Below are 18,075 nucleotides of genomic sequence, written 5' to 3' on the forward strand. Positions count from 1 at the left end.
CTTTGGTCCCAGCACTGGGGGGGCAGGCAGAGCTCTTGAGTTCAGGGCCAGCCTGGTCTACATAGTGAGTTCCAGGCCAGCTGGGGCTACAGGGAGACCCTGTCTCAAAAAAACCAAAGGGGAAAAAAAAGAATGTTCTGGGACTAGAGAGATTGCTCAGTGGGCAAAGGCACCCGCTGCCAGACTTGATGGCCTGAGGTTAATCCCTGAGAACCACATGGTGGAAGGAGAGAATAAACACACAGGTTGTTCAGCTTTGGACCTCCACACATGCCCAATGGCATGTGAATGTATATATACACACACACACACACACACGAAAAGGGAATGTTCTAAACTATATACTTTATTGGTAAATTATAATGTACTGTTATGTAGTTATTACTAGTAAATGATAGGGACTGTCCTTTTTTTCAAATTACATTTGTGTGTATTCGTGTGTGTGTGTGTGTGTGTGTGTGTGTGTGTGTGTGTGTGTGTGTGTGTGTAGGTAGGTAGGTAGGTAAGTGTAGGTGCATGTGCCACAGTGTTTGTGGAGGTCAGAGAACAACTTGAAAGTTGATGATTCTTCTTTCAACCTGGGGTCCCTGGGATTGAATTCAGGTCACCTTACTTTACAATAAGCACCTCTACCTACTGAGCCAACTCTCTGGACCATGTCTTTTGTTATTTTTCTTTGTTTGGGGTTTTTTGGTCTTTTTGAGACAGGGCCCCCCCCCCATAGCCCCAGCTGGCCTGGAACTTACTATGTAGACCAGGCTGGCCCTGAACTCAAGAGCTCACAGATCCACCTGCCTCTGCTGGGATTAAAGGCATGCACCACCACGGCTGGCCCATGGACCATGTCTTTTTGTCAAAGCTATTATATGTGGAGAAATAACCAGCAATTGAGCAGGTGTTTTTTTGTTGTTGTTGTTGTTTTTCCCCCATTTTAAGGCAGGATCATATAACCAGGCTGGCCTCAGATGTCTGTGTAACTGAGGATGCCTTGAACCTCTGATCCTTTGGGCTCTTGTCTCCCAAGTGCTAGACTACATGTGTGTATTACCACACCTGGCTTAGAATCTTTAATTTACTTTTGAATGATACCATATTTTTGTTGCTTAATCCACATTTTGTATCCTGCTCTTTCTTTTGACTAATGATAGAAATGTTTAACCTAGGCCGGGCATGGTGGTGCACACCTGTAGTCCCAGCACTTGGAAGGCAGAGACAGGCGGATCTCTATGAGTTCAAGGCCAGCCTGGTCTACATAGTAAATTCCAGGACAGCTGGGGCTACAGGGAGACCCTGCTTCAAAAAGGCCAAAAAAAAAAAAAAAAAAGAACAAGCAAGCAAATGTTTAACCTCTAAAGAAAGTGCAAAGTTTATTGGCCCAAATAAAGATTAAACCAGTTAAATGTTATATAATTAGAAATTTTCTGAATTGAATTCACTACTTTCAGAAATTTAATTAAATGTTTGTGACTCACAAGCTGCATTGTCTTTCCCGTAATAAAATCTAAAGTTACTGATTTTTTTTTCCCTAGACATAGAAGTCTGCCCAAGAAATTTGTTTCGTGTAATTGACATTACATTTACAATATAATGCTTTATGAAATCTAAAGTGAATGTGATTGAAGTTTTTTTTTTCCTGTGTAATAATTAAAAAAGAAAAAAATGTTATCAGTTAAAATAATAATTTGTCGATGGGGTTGGAGAGATGGCTCAGTGGTTAAGAGCACTGGCTGCTTTTGCAGAGGATCTGGTTCTGTTCCCAGCACTCACATGGTGGCTAACAACCATTCTTGACTCCAGTTCCAGGGGAATCCAGCGCCCTCTTCTGACCTCCTCAGGCATTGCACAACACAAGTGCACTTACATGCAGGCAGTACACTCATACACATAAAAATTAAAAAATAAAATTTGTCATGATACATCTATTTCAGGTATGTTTAAATCTAAAGATACGTGTTGAAGCAATATATAGCACATTAGCTGTCAGTGAGGTTTGTGCTGATATGGGAGTGACGGCCTCTTTCTACGCATACCACCTGATGTGCTTAGGAAGCAGTGCCATTTCATTTTAGAGACTGACTTCCATTATACAGCTTGGTGATTAGAAACTTGGACGTGGAAAAAGACTGCTCAGTATATGAAGTGCAACTTCTTGTCAGACAAAATTGTCCTGTGTGTCTACTTTTCTGTAAGTTCAGGAACTGGGAAATACCTATTGTGTAAATTTAATGTGGGAAATGACTATGGGAAGTATCAGAGTGAACACTCTGCCTGATGTTTTATGTTAATTGTGACATTTAGATGAAAGCTGTGAGGGCCTCAGCTGTCGGACTGCATGGAGCAGAACTGAGCCCTTCCACTTCTGGTGATTCACATGGACTTCAGTCGGCTCTAGACCTCAGTTCTTGTTTTGTTTTGAGACGGCCTCACTCTGTAGTAAACTCAGTTTTTAAAAGAATAAAAAAGACATCTGGGCATGGTTTAATTCTAGCACTCAGGAGCCAGAGGCAGGTGGATCTCTGAGTTCAAGGCCAGCCTGATCTACGCAGTGAGTTCCTGGTCAGCTGGGGCTACAGGGAGACCCTGTCTCAAAAAGACCAAGAAAAAAATTACGGTGGAAGACATTTGATATTGACTTTTGCCCTATATATGTACAGGCATGTACACCCCTCCCCCCAGCATGCATATACCATACACAGACCAAAAAAAAAAACTAAAGGCATAAGGATGGGAGGGAATTTGTTAAAGGGATGTAAAGGAATTTTCTAGAAATGATAGAAATGTGCCATATCTCAATTTGGCATGCAACCTGTATGCTTGTTAAAACTCAATGAATTGTAAAGCTTTTTTGGGCGGGGGAAGGGGAACAGGGTCTCACTATGAAACTCTGACCTAGAACTGAGGTCTGCCTGCCTCTGCCTCCCAAGTGCTACGATTAAAGGTGTATGCTCCTACTCCTCGCAGTTGTTTTTTGATACTGGTTCTCTCCTTGTAGCTCAGGCTGGCCTGGAGCCACACCACACCTGGTACCCTGTAGTATCAGTTGTGTTTGGGAAATACTAATGTAGGCAATGAAAACATAACAAATGTTTGCCCATTTATTGATCTTGTTTTTTGGGGTTTTTTTTTGTGTGTATTGAATTTTTGAGTTCTTTACGTATTCTGGATATCAGTCTCCACTCAACTGACTCCCGTTTTTGTAGGCTGCTTCATCAGTCTGATAATTGTTTTGTTGTTTTTTGGCTTGGGTTTTGGTTGTTTTTTTTTTCACTGTGAGAAATGTGGGCCGAGGATGTAGCTCTGTGGTGCAGCACTTGCCTACTACGTACAAGACTCTGAGTTTGATCACACACATGCATACACACACACACAAAAGAAAAAAAAGAAAAAAAGAAAAGGACAAAATAGGGGCCCGAGTCACATGCAGGCAGATCTCTATGAGTTTGTGACCAGCCAATGCTACATAGTGAGATCTCAAAAAACAAAACACCAAGAACAGAATAGAGAAGTGCAAAGTTACTATTACGAAGGCTGTATGGTAAATGCACTAGTTTGCTGCAGATATTGTAGCAAATTCCCACAAACTTGGTGGTTTAAAACAACAGCAGCGTAGTCTCATAATTCTGGAAGTCAGAAGTTAGAAATTAGCACCAGTGAGCTGGAATCCAGTGTCTTCCCTGCAGAGTGATCTTCCAGGGTCTCTTCCTGAGTGCTCTTTCAGTGTGGAAGTAGCTGCCAGCAGTCTTTGATTGGTGGCTGTATTACTCTGAGTCCTCTGGTCATTCTCTTCTCAGTTGCACTGGTATCTGTTTCAATTCTTCCTTTGCCTCCTTTTATAAAGATACATGTGATTTTTATTTAAGGCCCACCAGAATACCTCAAAATCCTCAATTGACTAATATCTGCAAAGGTACTTTTTGCCATATAAGGTCTGTTCATGGATTGCAGGGATGTGGATATAGATCTCTTTGGGGAGCCATTACCACAACAAATACCTTAAAAGTAGCCTTAGTATAGTTAAAGAAACAAAAAAGGAAAGAGATTCCCTACGTTTTTCTTTTCTCTTTTTTTTCTTGGTGGTGGTGATGGAGGAGGAGGAGTTGAGACAAGGTCAACCTGGCCTTAAACTCAGTTCTTCATCAGCCTCCAGAGTGTTAGGATCCCTGGAGAGGGCCACCCCCTGCTCCCTTTGTTTTGGTTTTGCATTGTCTTATTGTCTGGGAGAAGAATGAAGTTACATAAAAGCACACAGAGCCTGGCTTAATTCCAGCTCTTATTCCAAAGGCAGAGAGAGGCAGGTGGATCACAAGTTTGAGGCCAGCCTGGTTTGCACAGTGAGATGTCTTTTTTTTTTTTGGTCTTTTTAAGACAGGGTCTCTCTGTAGCCCCGGCTGTCCTGGAACTTACTATGTGGACCAGGCTGGCCTTGAACTCACAGAGATCTGCCTGCATCTGCCTCTGGAGTGTTGGGATTAAAGGCATGTGCTACCAAACCCGACTCTTGAGATGTCTTTTAAAAGGGAATTTTCTTTAAGGTATTACTTTCTTTTTCTAGCTTAAAGCAATAAATGTCGATCTTCAAAGTGATGCTGCTCTGCAAGTGGACATTTCTGATGCCCTCAGTGAAAGGGATAAAGTCAAATTTACAGTTCACACAAAGGTAAATGGGGCTTTGTATTTTGTGTTACTTTAGACATGCTAATGTTACATATGTAATGTGTTGATTGGAACTTGTGCGTTTTTAAAAGGTTTATTTGTATGTGTGTAAAAGATTTATTTTTGCTGGGTGTGGTGGTGCACACCTTTAATCCCAGCACTCGGGAGGCAGAGACAGGCAGATCTCTGTGAGTTTAAGGCCAGTCTGGTCTACATAGTGAGTTCCTGGACAGCTGGGGCTACAGGGAGATCCTGTCTCAAAAAGACCGAAAAAAAAAAAAGATTTATTTTTATGTGTGTGAATGTTTTGCCTGCATGTATGTATATGCACTTACATGTGTGCAGTGCCCAAAGACAAGAAAAGATTGTCAGATCCCCTGGAATTGTAGTTACGGACGGTCATGAGCCTCCATGTGGGTGCTGGGAACTAAACCCAGGTCCTCAGTAAGAATAGCCAATGCTCTTAACCGCTGGGCCATCTCTCCAGATCCGTGGAGCTTGAATTTTAAATGCAATTGGAAAGAAGCACAGTTTGTAATTCACTGTTATTTTAAGAAACTGGTTTAGGGAAGTTAGTTTTTTTTTTTTTTAATTATGTATAAATTTTATGTGTATGAGTGTATTGCCTGCATGAGAAGAGAGTTCAGAGAGCATCAGATTCCCTGAACTGGAGTTACAGACTGTTGTTAGCAACCATGTGGATGCTGGGAATCAAACCTGGGTCCTCTGCAAGAGCAGTCAGTGCTCTTAACCACTGAACCATCTCCAGCCACTAGGGAAGTTACTTTTTTAAGATTAGATCTTAGGAATTACAGCGCCTAGACATAGTTAATGTAAATTTAATTTCTAGGTTTATATGAGGGTGGGTGTATTATTTTTTGTACTAGACAGTAAACCTATGGCTTTGGGGGGTAGGTCTTCACTGTACCACTGATCTACATCTTGACACCCTCCATGCCCACTCTTTTCCCCCCTCCCACTGTCTCCCCACTTTTAAAACTTAATTGAGACTAGATTTCCCTGTGCTGCCCAGATGGGCTTTGAACTCAGCTCTATGCCCCAGGTGGCTTTGAACTTATAATCTTCCTTCTTTAGTCTTCAAAGTAGCTCAGAGTATAGGCCTGAGCCACCAGGTATGTTACCAAGGATGGCCTTGAACTACTGGTCTTCCTATCTCCATTTCCCAAGTACTAGGATGACAGGCATAAGCCACCATGCCTGACTTTTACATATAATGTAGTCGTTATTTTCTTTTATGGTGTGTGTGTTCCTCTAGCTAGTCAAATTACCGTCTTACAATGATTGTATTTTGGCTCTCGGGTACATTTTCAGATTGCAGATCTCTTTGTCTTAGAATAGTTGAGCTTGGCCTATATTTAGTAGGATAACTTAAGTGGTGTTAGCAAAAAAAAAAATCTGAAGTCGTGAAATGTTTATTGTTTCTTCCTGTAATTTTTACTTTTATTCAAGAGAATTGCTATCTTTCCAGAGTTCATTGCCAAATTTTAAACAAAATGAATTTTCTGTTGTTCGACAACATGAGGAATTTATCTGGCTTCATGATTCCTTCGTTGAAAATGAAGACTATGCAGGTTACATTGTAAGTATTGAGGTTTCATTTTCTTTTTTTAAGTATAGATTTGTTTTATTTGTATGTATTTTTCTTTTAAAAATATTTTGTTTTATTTATGTATATGAGTGTATTGCCTGCATGGATATAAGTGGACCTGTGTTGTATCATGCAATGACTATGGATGCTAGGAATTGAACCTGGGTCCTGTGCTCTTAACCACTGATCCATCTCTCCAACTGGAGAGATTTTTTTAATGTATTTTTTTTTAATGTATTTTTCTTTAATACATTAAAAAAATTTTTTTAATGTATTTTTCTATGTTAGTATATGCCACATGTTTCTAGGTGCCCACAGAGGTCAGAAGAAAGCATTGGATCCCCTGAACATGGGTGGAGTTATTATAAGTGGTTGTGAGCCGCCCAGTCTGGGGTGGTGGGAACCAAACTCAGGTCTTCTGGAGGAACAGTAAGTGCTCCTAAGGACTGAGTCATCTCTCCAGCCCTTATTTTACTTTAAATTATGAGGGGTGGGGTAGATGTGTGTGTGTGCCTGCAGAGGGCAGAAGCATCACATCCTGTTGGAACTTGAGTTACATAGATGTAAGCTATCCCACAGAGCAGGGAACTGAACTTGGGTCCTTTGCAAGGATAGTACATGTCTTAACCACTGAGCCACCTCTTCAGCCCAAGGTTTTTTCTTTTTTTAGATTTTATTTATTATTTTAAAAAATATTTTATTTTATTATGTGTATGAGTGTATTGCCTGCGTGTATGTGAGTACACCCATGTTGTGCAGTGCCACAGAGGTCAGAAGAGGGCTTTGGATTCCCCTGGAACTGGAGTTAAGGATGGTTCGTAGGCGCCATGTGGGTGCTGGGAATCGAACCCAGGTCCTCTACAAAAGCAGTGAGTGCTCTTAACTATCTCTCCAGCCCCTATTTTATTTATTATTTTTTATTTTCTGTGTATGAGTTTATTGCTTGCATGTAAGTACACCTGAGGTGTGCAGTGCATAGGGTCATTAGCATCCACGTGGGTGCTGGGAATTGAACCTGCGTCCTCTGCAAAAGCAGTCGGTGCTTTTAACTGCTGAGCCATCTCTTTAGCCTCCTTATTTTCTGAAAGCATTTTAGATACTCATGCAGTTTTGTTTGACATTTTTAGTAATTGATGTGATTGTAAAACATGGCAGTTAAAAGGCATTGGCCTACCACCTTTTGCCCTGAGTTTTGAGACTGTTGTACTTTCTCAGTCTAACTTGAATTGTTTTTTGTTTGTTTTTTTTTAAGATTGGGTCTTGCTATGTAGCTTGGCCCTTTCCTGACCTGAGCTCACTGCAGCAGTTTTCTTGTTTTGCCTCTCAAGTGCTAGGGTTATAAGCATGAGCCACCACACCCAGCAAACTTACATTCTTACTATTAGTATAGCAGTGGGCTTGACCTGGAGGCTGAGAGAGTGTCTCAAACTGTGTGGTCTAAAAACCCATAAGTGAAAAGATACTTAGAGGTTGGAAGGCTTCTTAAGATTTTGTAATTGAGTAGGTAGTTCTTCCCCACCTGTTGACCACATTCAGATTTGTGAATTGAATTGTGACTTCCCTGGGGTCATCGTGACCTGGTTCTGTCTCTGCCCGATGGCCAGCATTCCCTCTCAGTCATTTTTTCCTTTCTGTAGCTCAGAGTTTGGTGAAAGATCAGTGGTACAGTCTCTTTTTTCCATTCTAGTTCTGCCTTTTCCCTCTACCTTCTTGTGTGATGGGGGTTTTTTACTATTTTCTCTGTAGACTGTCTTGATTGTCTGTAAAGATGCTGTAGTGGTACAGTAGGTGCTCAGTGGTATGTACGGAATTGTCTGTGATGCCTCTGGCACTGTTGCTTTCCTTGGTGTGATCCTTCTCTTGTTGCAGGTTTTTTTTTTTCACTATTATTTGTCTTTATATTTGGAATTTTGAGACAAGATCTCTTGTCGTCAAGGCTGGCCTTGAACTTGGCTGTGTAAGAGGATACTGACCTCAAACTCTTGACCTTCCTGCCTCTACCCCTCAAGTGCTGAAATTTCAGGTGTGTGCTACAACTGGGCTTTAACCTGGTTTTGATTTTTTGTTTGTTGTTTGAGACAGGGTCTCATATAGTGTAGACTGACCTGGAACTCCTGGTCATTTTGTCTCTACATCCTGAGTGCTGGAATTACAGGTGTGTACCACCACAGCTTGTTAACTGGTTTATTTTTATTTGGGTTTTTTTTTTTTTTTTTGGTCTTTTTGAGACAGGGTCTCCCTGTAGCCCCAGCTGTCCTGGATCTCACTATGTAGACCAGGCTGGCCTTGAACTCACAGAGATCCGCCTGCCTCTGCCTCCCAAGTGCTGGGATTAAAGGCATGTGCCACCATACCTGGCTTTATTTGTTTATTTGACAAAAATTTCATTATGTAGCCCTGACAGGCTTAAAAACTCTATTTAGACCAGCTAGTGTCAAGCTCATAGGGATCTGAATTGTGGGATTGAAGATGTGCTACCATGCCAGCTTGTTTTCTGCTTTATTTATTTTTGTCTTTTTTTTAAATTGAATTTTTGTGAATTTCATAAAATATATTTTGGCTGGGCATCGTGGCGCACACCTTTAATCCCAGCACTCAGGAGGCAGAAGCAGGCGGATCTCTGTGAGTTCAAGTCCTGCCTGGTCTACATAGTGAGTTCCAGGACAGCTGGGGCTACAGGGAGACCCTATCTCAAAAAAGACCAAAAAAACCCCCCAAACAAACAAAAACAAACAAACAAACAAACAACAACAACAAATATATGATCTCCTGTCTGCATCCCTGTCTTTTAATGATTTTTAAAAATTTGGGAGAGGGGCAGTCTTTTTGAGACAGGGTCTCCTTGTAGCTCTAGCTGGCTATAGAGGTACATCTGAGTGTGCAGTGCCCCCAGTGGCCAGAAGAGGGCGTTGAGTTCCCTGGAACTGTAGTTATGGACCATTATTAGATGCCATGTAGGAACTGAACCTCAGTCCTCTACAAGAGTAGCCAGTGCTTCTAACTGCCACTGAGCCATTTCTCCAAAACCTCCCACCATTTTTTTTTTTTTTTTTTTTTTTTTTTTTTTTTTTTTTTTAAAAAAAAAAAGCCCCAGCTGCTGACTTGAAACTTGCTATGTAGACCAGGCTGGCCTCTTGATCTCACAGAAATATGCCTGCCCCTGCCTCTGACTCCCAGGTGCTGGGACTAAAGGAATGCACCACCATACCCAGCTATTACCTGATTTTTATTTATTTGAGACAGGGTCTCCCTGTAGCCCCAGCTGGCCTGGATTCGCTATGAAGACCAGGCTGGCCTCGAACTCACAGAGATCCACCTGCCTCTGCTTCCTGAGTGCTGGGATTAAAGGCATGTGCCACCATGCCCGGCCCCATTACCTGATTTTTAAATAAAATATTTCTGTTTCCGATACATTCCTCCAATCTGAGATCCCTACTTTTGATAATTTGTTTTGAGACAGGTTCTTACTGTGTAGCCCTGACTGACCTGGAATTTACTATATAGACTAGTCCTTGAACTCACAGAGATCACCTACCTCTGCCTCCTAAGTGCAAGGATTAAAGGTGTACACTACTGGGCTTGGCTAGGACCCTTTTTAATTTTGGAAAACAACTTGCAGGAACCAGTTCTCTCCTTCCTCCATGTGGCTTGCAGTCAGTGGTCAGGCTTGGTGGCAACTATTGTTACCCACTGAGCCATCTTGCTGGGTAACTGAGGCATCTCACTGGCTCTAGAAACAATTTTAACTTATTTTTGCAGTTATGGGGATCAGACCCATCCTGTGTTGGTCCTGTATGCTAGACAAGCCCTCTACTAGTGCTCATTACACCCCAGCGTAGTGGTTTTTTTCTCACATTTATGTATTTAGTGTGTCGGAGGGTGCATGTATAAAGGTCAAAAAACAGCTTTTGGGAGTCCTTTCATGTGGGTCCCTGAGATCAGTGCATCAGGCACAGAAGCAAGGGCCTTTACCCCTTGAATCATCTTACTAACCCTTTTTTTATTTTACTTTGAGACAGGCTCCTTACTAAGTTGTCCAGGCTGGCCTTGAACTTGCTGTCTTCCTTCCTTGGCCTCCCAAACTGGGCTTATATGTATGTGCCACCATGACCAGCTTGAAAACTATTTTTTTAAAAAATGTTAAGTGTTAATATTTTTTTATTTTGTGTGTAAGTATGTATGTGGGGAGGGGCATGCCAGTGGGATTGCAGGAACGTGCTTCTGCATCTGACTTTTCCCTCCCTCCTTCCCTCCCTTTCTTTTTTGTCTTTTTGAGACAGGGTCTCCCTGTAGCCCCAGCTGTCCCCAGCTGTCCTGGAACTCACTATGTAGACCAGGCTGGCCTTGAACTCACAGAGATCCACCTGCCTCTGCCTCCCGAGTGCTGGGATTAAAGGTGTGCACCACCACGCCCGGCTCCAGACCCAGCTTTTTAAGGTGACTATGGTACAATGCTAAAAGAGATGAGAAGGTTGGTGAGACGGCTCATGGGGTAAAGGCATTGCCACCAAACCTGAGGGGTAGCATTTGTCCCCTGGTCCCACATTGGTGGAAGGAGAGAACCTACTGTCACACACAAGTTGTCCACACACACAAGTTGTCCACACACACATACACACACACACACACACATACACACAATGTAAAAAAAAATAAATTATGGAATAGTCCCTTAAAATTAGTGACTTGGAGCCAGGCATGGTGGTGCACGCCTTTAATTCCAGCACTGGGAGGCAGAGGCAGGCGGATCTCTGTGAGTTCAAGGCCAGCCTGGTCTACATAGTGAGTTCCAGGAAAGCTGGGGCTACAGGGAGACCCTGCTTCAAAAAGATCCTCCCCAAAAAAAGTGACTTGGTTTTGTTATAGATCCCGCCAGCACCACCAAGACCTGATTTTGACGCTTCACGGGAAAAACTACAGAAGCTTGGAGAAGGGGAAGGGTCAATGACAAAGGAGGAATTCACAAAGATGAAACAGGAGCTGGAAGCGTATGTGATGGTTTTTGTTTTGCTTTTGTTAATTGTGCTTGTTTTAATGGCTTTTTATGTGCTCTCTGGTCTCCCATTCTTTTAGCCATTTCACCATACTAACTCTGAAAGGTCCAGGTTAAGGCCTCAGTTATTACCAACCTAGTTCTCTTTCCCAATATGTACCTCCTCTAAAACTTCCAGTTTGTGTAGGGAGAGTGTGCTGAGCAACGTTTTGCATGTTTTCTTTAAAACAAAATAATTAAAAAAAAAAAAAAGCCTGGCATGGTGGCACATACCTGTAATCCCAGCACTTGGGAGGTATAGGCAGGAAGATCAGCAACTCAAGTCCAGCCTGGGCTACATGAGACCCTCTTTCAAAAATAAAATATAAAAGTACTTGGATATATAATTTCCTTTACTCTGACTTAAAGGAAAAGAATAGGGGCAAACTAATAAGAATAGTTACATTTTTTATTATTAAATGACTATTCATGGAAGAGATGGCTCAAAAGTTAAGAGCACTTGCTGCTCTTATAAAGGACCAGAGATTTGGTACCTAGACCCACAGTAGATAGCTAGGGGATCTGACACCTTCTTCTGGCCTCCATTGGCACCCTCAGGCACTCACACATACACAAAAATTAATGAATTACTACTAGTTTCATATACACTCAGAACATATTAAATCCTTGAAAAATTATGGAATTGTAATATTTGCTGAAAATAGTTTCCTCCCCATTTTAAATTAAACTTTCAAACTTTGTATATTCAATATATTATCTTTTTTTTTTATCAAGGAAACTTTATTCCTAAGCAAAGGGAAAAATATAGATCAGAGTTACACTGTCGAGTGATAGTCAGGGTAGAGGTGGTGAGATGGCTCAGTAGTAAAGCACTTTCCAAGCCTGCTTGGATTCAAACCCTGGAACCCACCTAAACATGGAAGGAGAGAACTGACTCCACAGCTGTCCTCTGACCATCACATGCATGCTATGGCAGACAAGCACAGTAAAAAAAGAAAAAACTGCCAGTGGGCCGTGTGAGGGAGAGAGTACTCAAGGGCCTTACCAGTATTTTGAGAGTTGTACAGGGAATGATTTTTCCTGTATTACTGTCAACCCCATTTCTCTTTTTCTGGCCATTTTTCCCTTTCATGCATTTCCTTTCCTTTTCTGCTTAGTTTGCTTTCAAGCAAATCTTCACACTGCTGCTAGATGCCTTCTGAATTCTAAATACATTCTTTTGGTGAAAAATAGACGAACTGAGTGTGATGGCGCACCTTTAGACTAGCAGATCTCTGTGAGTTTGAAGCTAACCTAGTCTACATAGTGAGTTCCAGGCCAGTCAGGGCTACATAGTAAGACCCTGTCTCAAAATAAGATTATTAAGCAAAGTAGGTCTTTGTCAAAGTGTAACATGACAACTATTGTAAGAATTCTGCAGTGCTGGGTGCAGACAGTGGTCTGATAGCGGTATATCCTTAACATTTGTAAGACTGAAGGCTGGAAATGGAGCAGAGACTTTAGTTCAGAAGAGTCTCTGGTTTTCCAGTGGCCCTGATCGTGGTTCTTCTGTAGTCCGGTTAGGGGTTGGATAACAGAACCTTGGGTTTATTCTTCTGCTACCTCCATCCTCTGCCTCCTTCTTTTTTGTCTTCACTGAATGACTACCCTCATGGAGACCAAACTCTTCCCAACACTGAGTCTGCTGGTCTGCTGGTATGAAAAATTTGTCCTTCTTGCATGTAGTTGAAGCAAGAATATCAGCCCTTTTCCTTGAGTGGCTTTTCTACCTTCAAACTGACATGTGGTTGCTGGCATTCATTGATGATCTAGAATACCTTAAACACATTTTTTTAATATAATGCCATGAACAGTATCTCTATGGTGGGTCTTTCTCGAATATTTGGGTCATTATATGAAAATAATTAACTTCAGTAACTACTGAGGTTTGGGTACTTTTTTCTACACGATTGTTTAAAAGCTGTAATTATATAGAAATTGAATAATTAAGGTTGCATCAAATAATTTCTCTAGCACTACAAACAAATACTTGAATACTGACACTTAACACCCACTTGCAGAGTAAGAATAGTTTGTAAAGTTTTAGATAGTAACTTTTTTTTTTTTTTGGTCATTTTGAGACAGGGTCTTCCTGTAGCCCCCGGCTGTCCTGGAACTCACAGAGATCCGCCTGTCTCTGCCTCCCAAGTGCTGGGACTACAGGCGTGCGCCACCATGCCTGGCTTAGATATTAACTTTTAAATACAATAAAGACTAAACTAGCATGAAGGCTTTTTCAGAAATGAATTTTATGTATTTACTAAACAGTTCAACTAAGAATTTTTTTTACACACATGACAACTTTAGATTCCGAATTTTGCACTTAGAGTACTTCAATGTGTTTTTGTTGAAAAACAATGTTGCAAGTGACTTCCTAGTTGATACATTTGTTACTCTTGATTTTGTATGTTGTTTCTAGTGAGTATCTGGCGATATTCAAGAAGACAGTTGCCATGCATGAAGTGTTCCTGTGTCGTGTTGCAGCACATCCTATTTTGAGAAAAGATTTAAATTTCCATGTCTTCTTGGAATATAATCAGGATGTGAGTATCCAATCAATGAGAGCAATGATGTAGGGTATTTGTTGATTGGTTTTGGGGGGTTTTGTGAGGTTTTTAAATTTTTAGTTTTGCCTGCGTGTATATGAATGCGCCCATGTGCAATACCCATGGAGGTCAGAAGAAGGGCGTTGGATCGCCAGGAACTGGTGTTAAGGACAGTTAGCCAGCATGTAGAGGCTGGGAACAGAACCTAGGTCCTATACAAAAACAGCCAATGCTATTAACTGCTAAGCTAACCCTCCCACCTGTTTATAAGAGCACTCATTCTATTCATGAAGGCTCTTCTCTGATCACCTCATCAGCTCGCAACAGTCTACCTTCAAATACATCACCTTGGGTGTTCAGTTTCAATATGGGATTTGGAAGGAACACCTAGCATTCATACCGTAGCAGTCAGTGTAGATTTGTGACTCAATTATCTAAAGTTAAGTGTTCTGGAACAGTCCAGTCTTGATGTATGAGGGCTGTCTCCAGTGTATCATAAGACTGAAAGAGAAGCAGACAGATCTTGAATTGCACAGAATGTAGTTTATTGTCGGACTTAATAAAAAGAAGCTTGGTCCTGGCTGGTATGAAGCCTGGTAAGAGCCCCACAGTTTGCCTATATATTAGGACACAAAGGAGCCTATATATTGGGACATAAAGTATTTCATACTAGTTATTGTAGAATAAACTTACTTTATCTTTAAGCTGGTATCAAAGAGTCATGCACATTCCTAGAGTCATGATCCAGTTGTAAAGTTCTGTGTATATCACATTTTTTAAAAATTTTGTTTTTATTTTATATGTTTGAATATATTACCTGCATGTATGTAAGTGTACCTGTGTTGTGCAATGCCCAAGGAGGTCATACGTAAAAATCAAAATAGATGAGTAAATAAATGTTGGGGCTGGAAAGACGGCTCAGCGGTTCAGAGCACTTGCTGCTCTCGCAGAGGTTTCGATTCCCAGCACCCACATGACAGCTGACAACCGTTGGTAACGAATTGGAGTTAGCTGCCATGTGGGTGCTAGGAATTGAATCTCTATCCTCTGCAAGAGCAGTCAGTGCGCTTAACTGCTGAGCCATCTCTCTAGCCCTGTGTATACAGTATTTATCTATTTGTAGTTTATGGAAAAACTATGCTGGAGCTGGGCGTGGTGGTGGGTGCCTTTAATCCCAGCACTCCGGAGGCAGGTGCAGGTGGATCTCCATAAGGCCAGCCTGGTCTATATAGCAAGTTCCAGGCCAGCTGGGGAATATAGGGAGACCCTGTCTCAAAAATACCAAAAAAAAAAAAAAAAAAAAAAAAAACCCTTAATGTACAGAGATAACTTCACAGAAAATATTAAAGTTAAAAGACATAGAATGTAAGTAAGGTCTTATAGCCCAACATTCACCAGGCTGGCATTCCACAAAAAGATAAAAATGAGGCATGGAGAACAAACAGTAATAGAATATGGCTGAATTCTCCTCAGTAAGTTTTGCCCTGGGTAATCATTCATGCTATTCAAAGTTATTTTTTTGTGTCCCTTGTATTATAAATTGTTGACCTCGGGGGCTGGAGAGATGGCTCATCGGTTAAGAACACTGGTTGTTCTTGCAGAAGACCCGGGTTCGAATCCTAGCACCCACATGGCAGCTAATAACTGTCCATAACTCCAGTTCTAGGGGGTCCCACAGCCTCTTCTGTCCTCCGAGGGCATTGCAGGACACGGGTACACTTACCTACACACAAGGCAATACATGCATACGCATAAAACAAAAATAATAAGGGTTGGGGATTTAGCTCAGTGGGTTCAGTCCTCAGCTCCAAAAAAGAAATAAAAAAATAAAAACAATAAATATTAAAAAAAAAAAAAAGTTGTTGACCCCTGACATAGGACAAGAGATGACATTTAGAAGTTCAGAGTTAGGAATTTTAGAATATATTCTCAGTGCTATTGAAGAATCATGGTGATGTATTTCACTCCAATATATAAATATTCATTATTTCATAAAGCAGTAAGATATGAAAAATATTTGTAGACCATAATATTTATATTTTTTCACCATGACTGAGATTTTGTTTTCTATTGAACATAACCACCATTTGTTATTTTATTTTTTATTTATTTTTAAATTTTATTATTTTTATTTTATATGTATGAGTGTATTGCCTGTATGTAGGTAAGTGCACCCATGTCATGCAACTCCCAAGGAGGACAGAAGAGGCCATCGGATCCCCTGGAACTGGAGTTACAGACAGTTAGCTGCCATGTGGGTGCTGGGATTGGAACCCAGGTCTCCTGCAAGAATAACCAGTGTTCTTAACTGCTGAGCCACCTCTCTACCCCTTAAAAATTTTTTTCCTAAAAATTTATTTTTGAGATAGTGTCTCCCTGTAGTCCCAACTGGCTGCTTAGACCAGGCTGACTTCTACCTCACAGAGAGCCACCTGCCTCTGTCTCCTGATGGCTATGATTTAAAGGTGTGCACCACCATACCCAGCCCATCCCATACATTTCTCATGGTTAAAGGAAGTCCTGAATTAAGTTTTTAGTTGTCACTTTTGTATATAGCAGTGTTTGACCAAGTCAGGTGAGAGGACTACTTGGAATAGTTCAGGTAAACTTGGAAAAACGTGACTTCTGCAGGCCTTTGTAGACCATCTGGATCTTCCAGAGTAATACCTGAGTATTTTACCAAGCTCCTCTTTTATTTACTTGTAAAATTAAAAAGAAAAAAAAAATTTTTTTGAGACAGGTTCTCCTAGTAGCCTTTAGCCTGGAACTCACTATATAAACCAGGCTGGCCTTGAATACACAGAGATCTGCCTGCCTCTGCCTCCCGAGTGCTGGGATTAGGTCTTTTTGAGACAAGGTCTCCTAGTAGCCCCAGCAGTCCTGGAACTTGCTATGTAGACCTGGCTGGCTTTGAACTCATAGAGATCTGCCCACCTCCGCCTCCCCAGTGCTGGGATGAAAGGCATGTGCTACCATGCCCAGCTTTAAAAAGAAATTTTTAGAGGATTTTTTTTTTTTTTTTGGTAGATGGACTCAGGTAGCTCAGGTTGGCCTGGATCTTGCCTTATAGTTGAGGATGACACGGAACTCCTTCCTGATCCTTCTGCCTTCCCCTCCCAAGTGCCAGGATTGCAGACATGTGCAACCATGCCTGGCACTCTTGAATATTCTAATGTTTAAAAACCACTAATAGGGCCAGAATTGGTGGCACATGCCTTTAATCCCAGCACTTGGGAAGCTGAAGCAGGAAGAGCTCTTGAGTTCAAGGGTAGCCTGATCTGGTCTACATAAGGACTTCCAGGCCAACCAGGGCTATGAGACCCTGTCTCAAAAAAACAAACAACAACAACAAAAACCTACTAATATACCCGACACTTATCAACACTTTATTAAGTTTAGAAACTGGGATCTTTTTGAGATTTCCATTTAAATGTCTAAGAATAAAAGAGATTACTGGTGTAACCTCCAAAAAATGCTAACTTAAATTGTCTTTCTATCGGTTGAGTGTGGGAGGGAACAAGAAAAAAGAAAAACTTGAGATTTTTTTTAAAACATGGTTAAATCAGCAGATGGAGTAATTGTTTCAGGAGTAAAGGTAAAATTTATACTTCTGTACAGCATTAATGGTTGAGAATGAGAATATACTTTGGGTATTTTTGAACCAGGGTGTCACTATGTAGCACTGAGTGGCCTGGAACTCACAGAGATTCACCTGCCTCTGGCTTCTGAGTGCTGGGATTTAAGACCCTAACCCTAACCCTCATACCTGATGAGAATACACTTTTAAAACACAGAGTCTTCCTGTAGCCCCAGCTATCTTAGAACTTGCTATGTAGACCAGGCTGATCTTGATCTCAGAGATGTGTCTGCCTTTGCCTTCTAAACACTGGGATTGAGGGTGTGGCTGCATGCCTGAGGACTTAGATGCTGCTATGCAGAGATAGTAAGTGTGAACCACTATCAGGACTTTGGTTACCTAAGAACATTTCTGAACATGTAAGGTGTATTGATTTCTAGCATGTTTATTCAGTCTTCATTATAACCCTGCAAGTTAGATTTATTTATTCCCATTTTTACACAAAGAAAACTGGTACATATGAAGCGATGGTTAAATAGTCAATGTGGACTCTTTGCTGTCAGTCTCAAAGTACATCATGTCAATGACATTTCGAATGAATGGTTGCTAGAAAGCACTGTTAGTAATTTTTATTTTAAATGTGTATCTAGCCTTATTA

At 41.2% G+C, this 18,075-nt stretch overlaps 1 protein-coding gene across 1 annotated transcript in view; it reads left to right on the forward strand.

The window, feature by feature from the left end:
- Snx6 (sorting nexin 6) overlaps positions 1-18,075 on the forward strand; it is a gene marked incomplete at its 3' end in the record, with an annotated part of 44,816 nt that overhangs the window by 9,191 nt on the left and 17,550 nt on the right. Inside the window, exons 3-6 of the mRNA XM_029561868.1 lie at positions 4,553-4,657; positions 6,143-6,253; positions 11,129-11,250; positions 13,714-13,866. Coding sequence (XP_029417728.1) covers positions 4,553-4,657; positions 6,143-6,253; positions 11,129-11,250; positions 13,714-13,866 — 491 coding nt within the window. The remainder of the gene's footprint in view (positions 1-4,552; positions 4,658-6,142; positions 6,254-11,128; positions 11,251-13,713; positions 13,867-18,075) is intronic.

Source organism: Nannospalax galili, unplaced genomic scaffold (assembly GCF_000622305.1).
Source record: "Nannospalax galili isolate Female #2095 unplaced genomic scaffold, S.galili_v1.0 scaffold1171, whole genome shotgun sequence".
Classification (NCBI taxonomy): domain Eukaryota; kingdom Metazoa; phylum Chordata; class Mammalia; order Rodentia; family Spalacidae; genus Nannospalax; species Nannospalax galili.